General features: G+C 21.2%; 4 protein-coding genes and 1 long non-coding RNA gene across 5 annotated transcripts in view; 3 read left to right on the forward strand and 2 right to left on the reverse strand.

Annotated features, from left to right (window-relative positions):
* LOC102674053 (ADAM 17-like protease) overlaps positions 1 to 835 on the reverse strand; it is a 3992-nt gene extending 3157 nt beyond the window's left edge. Inside the window, exons 1-3 of the mRNA XM_006624071.2 lie at positions 778 to 835; positions 488 to 626; positions 322 to 422 (exon numbers count right to left, since the gene is read on the reverse strand). Of these exons, the coding sequence (XP_006624134.2) occupies positions 322 to 422; positions 488 to 626; positions 778 to 835 (298 nt within the window). The remainder of the gene's footprint in view (positions 1 to 321; positions 423 to 487; positions 627 to 777) is intronic.
* A 276-nt stretch (positions 836 to 1111) lies between these two features.
* LOC102674190 (cysteine and histidine-rich domain-containing protein) lies at positions 1112 to 3124 on the forward strand. Its single transcript, XM_006624072.2, has 4 exons — positions 1112 to 1530; positions 1678 to 2240; positions 2368 to 2556; positions 2636 to 3124. Exons 1-4 carry the CDS (start codon positions 1452 to 1454, stop codon positions 2828 to 2830), a joined length of 1026 nt encoding a protein of 341 aa, XP_006624135.1. The 5' UTR covers positions 1112 to 1451; the 3' UTR covers positions 2831 to 3124.
* A 346-nt stretch (positions 3125 to 3470) lies between these two features.
* LOC102674548 (esterase CG5412) lies at positions 3471 to 5074 on the forward strand. Its single transcript, XM_006624074.2, has 5 exons — positions 3471 to 3818; positions 3883 to 4042; positions 4193 to 4387; positions 4467 to 4607; positions 4664 to 5074. The coding sequence occupies exons 1-5, from the start codon at positions 3792 to 3794 to the stop codon at positions 4801 to 4803; spliced, it is 663 nt and encodes a 220-aa protein (XP_006624137.1). The 5' UTR covers positions 3471 to 3791; the 3' UTR covers positions 4804 to 5074.
* A 1157-nt stretch (positions 5075 to 6231) lies between these two features.
* On the reverse strand, positions 6232 to 7547 carry LOC102674412 (elongin-B). The gene is made up of 3 exons (XM_006624073.2): positions 7299 to 7547; positions 7109 to 7202; positions 6232 to 6909 (listed from the first exon to the last, which is right to left on the reverse strand). Exons 1-3 carry the CDS (start codon positions 7299 to 7301, stop codon positions 6653 to 6655), a joined length of 354 nt encoding a protein of 117 aa, XP_006624136.1. The 5' UTR covers positions 7302 to 7547; the 3' UTR covers positions 6232 to 6652.
* Positions 7548 to 8393: 846 nt separating this feature from the next.
* Positions 8394 to 9099, forward strand: LOC116186606. The gene is made up of 2 exons (XR_004151621.1): positions 8394 to 8821; positions 8986 to 9099. It is a non-coding gene; the product is annotated as an uncharacterized LOC116186606 (long non-coding RNA).
* The last annotated feature ends 213 nt before the right edge of the window (positions 9100 to 9312 follow it).

Consider the following 9312-nt stretch of genomic DNA (forward strand, 5'->3'; position numbering starts at 1 on the left):
ATTTATTAAATTATGATAAATTTAAGTTTTTTTTATTAGATAAATGAAACAAAGATAGAGGAAAATGACAATATGACAAAATAAAATTGTCTCATTTTATTTTTGTCTCATTCTGTCTCGTTTCATTTAATGTAAACTTAAATTACTAATATATAAGCTTCAATTAGCACATTTTATATCAATTTTTCTATTTGTTTTAATCTTTAGAATCAATTTTTCAAAAATTGATTCTTTATTCTTATAAATATATTAATATTTTGTATATATAAATATGTTTAAATATATTGTTCATAATAATTATTTTTATTAATATTATTTTACCTAAATGTATAGTTTTTTCTTCTCCATTACCATTAACTTCATATGCTTTAAATTTGGAATGAATAACTTCTTTCCTTGGTGTTAAAATTAATCGAAAATACCTATTAATAAAGAGTAGTTTTTTTATAATTTTTTATGAATACATATATATAATTAAATATATTACCGTCCATGAGAATAAAATTTTAATTCACTTATTTTATTATAAGGATGATAACTATGTTGAATACCCCGTTTTATAATATTATGTTGAAAATTAGATATATGAAGAGTTTCATAATATTTTAAATTTCTATAAAGACTATCTGAAAAAGCATATTTGTAAATTTAAAAGTTATAATTAATTGTACATATAATATATACTTCAAAAATTAATAAATAATAAATTTAAATATATATTACATTTAACATAATATATTTATATTATATATTTAATTTAACATATTATAAACTTACAAGTGTTTTGTATAATAAATAACATATAATATATTGGAAATATATTTTGAAATATCATATTTATTAGAATATTTCTTATTATATATACATATTAAATTTTGTTATATTTTAAGAACATTCATTTACACATTACAGTACTTTATTTATTAACTTTATATGTATTTTTATAACTAATATTTAATATAAATAATTTTTCTTCTAATATAAAGTACATGAAAATGTACTTGATTTTAAAATATATTCAGTGGTGATCAACTGTAATATTTGAAATATTATTTAATTTATTTTAAATATGTAATATTTTTTATTATTTCTTTTATATTTGATAATAATAAATAATAACCACAATATAATTGTATACACAAAAAAAAATATTTTTAAAAGATTGTTTTTTTTAAATTTTTTAAATAATTCTTATAAATTTTAATATAACTCTTGTCTTATTATTATATTGTTCATGATAATATGTTCATTGCAATCGATTCAAACTTTTATTAAATGCTTTATTTAGAGGTTGAGATTCTCTAGAACATGCTAGAAGTTTTTCGGAACTGTAAAAACAGAAAGGTTATAATCAGTACTATGTATTAATCATTTGCTAACGTTGTAACTTGTATGGTTGACGTACTTATAATCCTAATACGTGTATAAATTAAAATAAAAGAAAGTTAAAAATGTCGCAAGAAGCAACTTTATTACATTGTTATAATCGTGGTTGTGGAAAAAAGTTTGATCCGAATGACAATAAAGAAGGTACGATAAATATTTAGAGAATAAATTATATTAGAAAAGTTTAGAAATTTGATAATTTGAAAAATTATTTATTTATTTTTTCAATATATAGTTAAAAATCATGTAAGAAGATTTTAATTATAACAATTATTATTATTACTTCTCTAGGAGACTGTATTTATCATCCTGGACATCCAGTATTTCATGATGCTTATAAAGGCTGGTCTTGTTGTAATAAGAAATGTACAGATTTCACAGAGTTTTTAAATATTAAAGGCTGTGCAAAATCATGTCATTCAAATATTAAACCAATAGAGCCAGAAAAGCCTACTATTGATAAATCAAAATCAAATGAAATAATTGAAGTAATTGCTCAACCTCTTATCAATGAACCTATTTTAGAAAGGCCTCCTTTTGATACTCCACAAATGACATTAACTCCCAATGTGTCACCTAATTTATTAGAACAAATTAAAGGATTAATTTCTAATGTATCAAAAAATACATTTGATACTAAAGTTCAAATTGGACAAAGTTGTAAAAATAATTCATGTAAAGCTACATATAATGGCCCTGCATCTGAAGATGAAATATGTAATCATCATCCTGGAACTCCTATTTTTCATGAAGGAATGAAATATTGGTCTTGTTGCCAAAAAAAAACTACAGATTTTTCTACATTTTTAGAACAACCAGGATGTACACAAGGAAAACATATTTGGATCTCTAAAGTAAGCTTTAAATGTTTATTTGAATATTTTTTATTTATATTTTATGTAATAATATAAGTTTTATATAAGTATAATATTTTTAAATATTTTAATAAATTTTTTATAAAGAAAACTTATTATTTTTTAGAATACTGATAAAAAAGTTAAATGCAGAATGGATTGGCATCAAACAGGATCATTTGTTGTAGTTTCAATTTATGCTAAAAAATATCAACCAGATCAATCACTTGTTAAATTAAATCCTATAAGATTATCTGTAGATTTATTCTTTATAGAAGAAAATTCTAGATATAATCTTGATATAGAATTGAGAGGAGTATGTATATATATCTTTATATAATTTGAAGTAATTCTTAAACATTAAAATTTTTATTATTAATTTGTATAAATTATAGATTGTTGATGTGACACAAAGTAGTGTTAATATGCTTCCTACTAAAGTTGAGATCAAATTAAAAAAAGCAGAATCTGGATCATGGGCAAAATTAGATTTTCCTAGAAAAAATGAAGAAGAAACAGAAGAAAATAATCAAAATAATGAAAATATTAATAATATGGAAATTGATGCTGTAGATCTTAGTGATCTTTAAATATTCACATCTAAATAATTAATTAAGGATATTATTGTAAATTATGTACCTATATTATTTTTAAGGATATTATTTTTATTTAATGATGCAAAGAAATGTTATTTTCTTAATGTTGATGGAATTATTTCGAAGAAAATGAATACTTTAGTATTTTAATTTTTGTTAATTTTCATAGTAAATGAAATATGTAAAAAAATCTATTATCAAAATTTTATATTTAAAAAAAATATTACATCTTTACATTTCATGTTTTATTTATGGTTTTTCCAATATCAATAAATCATTTTTAATTTATGTTGTGTTTTAATACAAATTAATACAATTTTAAAGTTAGATTCTAAACATGACTTATAAATTATAATTATAAATTATAATTTATAAATTAAATTTTCATAAAATTAATATCATTTCTTTAATTTACTTTCGATTTTGACATATTTTATTAAAACATCAATGGAATTTAATATATTCAATGGCGGATATTGATTGATAAATACAAAATAAATATTTGGTAAATATATTAAAATCCAAAATAGTTATAACTAGTAATAATATTTATATTAAATGTTATATGTGAAAGAAAAACCAGATATTTAGAAAATTTTTTCATCTTTCATATTTTTTAGAGAAGTTCATGATGCAATCATGAATTTCTCAACTGTCAAAATATAATTCCATAGCGTTGATAACATTACCCAGTTTAACCTATCTTTTTAACGTTTAAATTGTGTAATCTTGATTTACGTTTGCTATTTTTATTATTCTATAAATAATATATAAATAATATATAAATAATATATAAAACTATATAATCTATACCTTTTATTAAATAAAATTAAATTGTTTCGATTATAATATAAAAAAAAGTTATTTTTTGCAATGTTTCTAATTTAATAAAAGATGAAAGCTAAATGATAAATATATATTTAATAACAATTATTTTGAGTGATTTATTAACGTTATGAGTAATTTAACAAATAAATTGCGGGTAAGAAATAATCATTATATAAGTATAAATAAAAATATTTTTTAAAATATTCATATTATATTAGATACTTGCAATTCATGGATATGCTCAATCAGATGATATTTTTAAAACAAAATTAGGCTCTTTACGAAAAGGATTTAAAAGAGAAATTGATTTCGTATTTTTAAAAGCACCACATAAAGTTCCAATGAAAAGTAATTTTGATATTGATGATGTTGAAGAAGGTATTTTATAAATTTTATATTTGATTAAATAAATAAATAAAATTTATATATATATATATATTATATTATATAATTAATTAATAATATTTTTAATTTATAAATAATTTAATATTAAAATAATAAAATGAAAATAAATATTATAACTATTAGCATATGGATGGTGGTTCAATACAAAAGATCATATATTTAAAGCAATTGTGCCAAGTAACTCAGTTATAGGTTTTGAAGATAGTATAACTGTAATTGAAAAGGCATTTCAAGAATCTGGACCTTTTGATGGCATTTTAGGATTTTCACAAGGTGCAGCATTTGTTATTATACTTTGTTTTATGCAACAAAAAAATTGTAAGTTTATATAAAAAGAAATTATTAAAAAAATATTATAAAATAAGATTTATAATATTAAAAATAACATTTTTATTAGTGTTACAAATCAAATTTGATTTTGCAATTATTATATCGGGATTTAAGTCATTATGTGCACCTCATGCAATATATTATGATGGAAAAATAAACATACCTTCTTTACACATATATGGAAAAACTGATAAAGTTATACCAACAGGTAAGATTTTTGATTTTTAAATTAATAATATAAATAATTATTGCATTCTTTAATAGAAATGGCAGAAGAAATTACTGAAATGTTTATAAATAAAATAAAAATGACACATGAAGGAGGCCATTATATACCAAGTAAGAAAGAATATTATAAAGAATTTATTATGAAAATGTTTTTAAATAAAAACAAAAATAATTAGAAATGTTTAATTATTATATATCTTATGATATATAAAAAATATTATTTATATTAAAATATAAACAATATAAATCTATATAAATTGTAAAATATAAGTACAAGTAAAATATTAGAGCAATATTAGTAAATTTATTTAAATCAATTGTAAGTAAACATTGTATAATATTTACTAGAAATGAAATTTGTTAACATTTTATATTTAGAGTTTTATATATAGTAGCCAAGATAAGAGAACATAAATATAATAATAAATTGAAATGATTTTATTCAAAATAATCTAATATTTGCTTACTATTTCATATTAATTGTATTATATGATTAAAAATTGCTTAATTGTTTTATAAAAGGCACTACTAATTTTAAATTCAGTATTTGAAAACTTAAATTACATATTAAAAATGTATTGAATAGTGCCTTATTTATTAATTTATTTATTTTGAGAGAGTATATTAATTGCTTAACTTAATAATATTCATACTTTCGTACAAACTTTATGATATATTTAAGATGAAATATATTTTTTATGCGTAGTAAGTTAAATGCTTATATAGATATCAATTATCTTGGTTTATATGTTGTAATTATCCATTATTTTTAATTTAAAGATATGTAAATTTATATAAATTACTATTGCAATAGTGTATATTTATAAATGTTATTAGCATTTTGAATTATTAGCATCCAAATTTTTTTAATAATGTCTACATTACATATTAAATATTGTTTAATAATTTTAAGATTATATTTTAATGCATATAACTCAATAATTAAATTAATTTATTACAGTACAGTAATATTTTAATTTTTAATTTAATTTTTTATTAGTTTAGAGCAAACAATTCAATGCATTATATTTTTAATGCTATTTAATGTATTACATTTTTATTTTTGAATAATGATACTGCAACATATTTGAGAGTATTTTATATATTAAATATATGAATACGTTTAATGTATTCATAATACTGCATAGAAGTATATCATTTTTCAATCCATAATTCTATGTAATAAATATACATGCAATTCATCAAATAAATAAAATAACGAACACGCAAATAAAGTTAACAAAATTTTATGGTATAGCAAAATATAATTGATAGAAATATTGCATTTTATACCAAAATGATTATTTACTTGATTTAATGTATCAAATGTAATCAATTTGTTAAAATTACGTACACTATTTATAATGTATCACATTTTCAAATTTCTATTTTGTAATTGTAAAACTTAATTTTCAAAGTTTTTACAATTAATATTTTTTAATTTTGCATTTTAAGTAATAAATTGATGTTGCTATATATATTTTACAAAATTTGAGGCGTTTGATATTTAAAGCTTAATAAAAAAAATTTATGGAAATTTATAAACTAAAAAAATGAATTGGATATGAATTAAATTATAGGGAAAATTACAAAACATTGTAAGATAAAATACAAACTACAATCATAATTTACATGTGACTGAGGTATTTGATCTATCTTGGCAATAATAACAAAGTGTTGATATATTTTTATATCTATAAAAGATTACAATAAACTTGGATGATGTACTGTATTATAAATTTTATATTTTATTATTTTTTTCAGTCAAATGGTCAAGTACAAATAATACTTGATCATTATTCACAAAAAACAACAAAAATAAAAAAAATTAATTAACCAAAAAGTTAACAGTAGTCTTACCTACAGAAGTTAAAAAGCCTCAAGACACTTTTAATATTCGTATAAACTTGTATGTACCTAATATTCACATCATGTTTGCTTAAGCTGTTAGCCTTTTTGGAAATATTTGACAATTATAAAATTGTATTGAATTCAACACTTTATCATCAGTTGTTTCACAATGTTTCAAGGTGATTGTTCTTGTCCATTAGTTTCTTGAGATTTCATAACATCTGGTAAATCAGGTGGTAATGAAAATGGTGTCATCTCTAAAGGTTCGAATTGACCATTATCTTGACGTATAGCTAATCCTACTAATGCAGGACATTGTGGTTTTGCAGTTGCTGATGTTAATCCATAATCAGATAAAAATTTACTATCTGACATAAGAACATTATCCTTGTTGAACAGCTGTTGATTCACAGGTGATATTTTCAATATACCTATAAAAAAATTACATTATACATAATTCTAAATTACTTTAAATTAAAAATCTATAAATATTTATATCTATTAAGTATTCATAAATTTTATGAAAATTTAAATAAAAAGAAAAGGAAAAGTAAAATTGAAATTTCTTTTGTAAAATATTATATTATAAGATTTCTTTAATACAATACATGTAAATTATATATTCCTTACCTTCTATAATTTTTTTAAGTTCAAGAACTGTAGTATTATCCTTAGCGTCAGTAAATATTGTCATATTTTTTCGTCGAATCATTAGAAATACATCCTAAGAAGAAAATCTCAATTATGTTTGAGGTTATCTTATATTAAGATAAATCATATAAACACTATAAGAAATAATTGAATATTGACAAGAACTTACCATTATGAATTTACCTATATACTTAAACTGACAAGAACAATTAATATATAGATCTTGTGCAATGCTCCTTTGTTGATTATTGTTTACTTGTAGTTCGTCAGGTTAAAGGCAAAAAGTTAAAATAAGGTAGACACTCACGGACAATATAATCATATAAAACACTTCATTTCATTGGTTCTTCTTTCTAAACACAAATTCTGTTTGGAGCATTGTTTGTTTCTTTAACCAATCACAAATTGGTTTTATATTTAACATTTAACTATGAATCCTTAAATCAGAGATAATATTTTTAAATACCTCTTATATACATATGTGTGTTGATACATCAAATTAATAAACAAAATACAAAAATAGTAAAATCATTATATTATATATATTTAAAATGCTAAATTAAATTTATCTTGAATGTTATATTTTAATACTATAAATTATAAAACATACATAAAGATTTATAACATAATATTTTAATTTATATTATACATTAAAATTTAAAAATGTAGTTTATTAATATGGAATTATAATTTCAGTATGTATCAATAGATATATTGATTTTATTATTAAAAATTTATATAATATAATATGCCATGATAACTTCTTATAATTTATCGAATTTTATGAATGGAATTTATATTATTATATAATATTCATAAAGTTAATTATTAAAATAATATACAGGATTAATACAATTATGGAATATTTTTGGAGGATCAATTCTCAAACATCAAACAAAATTTAATATACAAAAATATCAATTGAGTTTTATTTATTAAATTATAAGCAACTTAAATTTATATTAGATGAAATAAGATAGAAATAGCGATGTAACGGAGATAGAATAGATTCATTCTATTTTCATCTCACTTATAACATAAACTTAAATTGCTTATAACTTAATAATAAAATAATAAATTCAACTAACATTTTTGTATTTGTTTGGTATTCTAGAATCAATCCTCCAAAAATGTCCCATAAATATATAATAATATTCTGTATATAATAATAATAAGTAGCATTTTTAAATAAATATAAAAAAAATGTTTTAAAAAAATAAATAAATAAAATTTATTCTAAGATATCATATGAAATAGAATCATAATTTATATTCTGTATGGAAGTACTTTTTAGGAATTAAATTGGTTACGTATGCCTAATTTCCAAGAGAAGGTCCTTGGCCTTATAGATACGAAGGCGTCGAATATTCGTGAATGAATCTTCTTTCTGCAGTGACGTCACTGGTTGCCATTAGTCCATCGAGTTGCTTATAAGAAAAGCGCGATCTATGAAAGAGCGCTTGCGCTTTTCAAAATGACTTGCTGCGCGGCGCTCTTGGGCTTTCCAATGGAGACTTGATGAAAGCTCCTTTCGTTCACAACTAGAATCTCATTGCGACTAGACGAAATGCGACCATATCCATCTGCGGAGTATTTTTTCAAGAAAGTTAAACGGCTACGAAATTGCAAAAACATTTAATAAGCAATCGGAAGGTAAAAACGAAGAAACTTCATCGTCGTATGTCCTGGTGCGTGATATATATATTGTGAAATTTCGAATAACGTGCAACGATTTTTGAAAAAATAGAGAAAATTTTTGGAAGTCTACACTATATTTTTCCTGTTAGTTAATCATCTACATATATGAGCATTTTGTTTTTGATTGATCGATAACCGTGAATTAGGTCGTTCACAAGTCGCGCCCTGAATAGTGGAACATTCGCACAAAATTCGTGAAGGTGGAAAAGATTCTAAATTGGTGTTCGAACGAGCATCAGACAACAATATTATATGTCTTGAGCAACGTCGACATATATGATGAAATTGCAGTTGCTCGTAATCGAAACGGATTACTGCTGGAGGAAAGCGTTGCTTAGGTAAGCAAGTAAACGAGGATTCCAAGCAAGCTGCTTATGCTTTTAATACTTGTCACTAATGTTAAGCTTGTTTAGCAATATAACATTTAAATTTCTATTTGCGGTATTAGATCGTATAATATTGTATTGTGTCATGATAAAAAATAT

Source organism: Apis dorsata, unplaced genomic scaffold (genome assembly GCF_000469605.1).
Source record: "Apis dorsata unplaced genomic scaffold, Apis dorsata 1.3 scaffold_989, whole genome shotgun sequence".
NCBI lineage: Eukaryota > Metazoa > Arthropoda > Insecta > Hymenoptera > Apidae > Apis > Apis dorsata.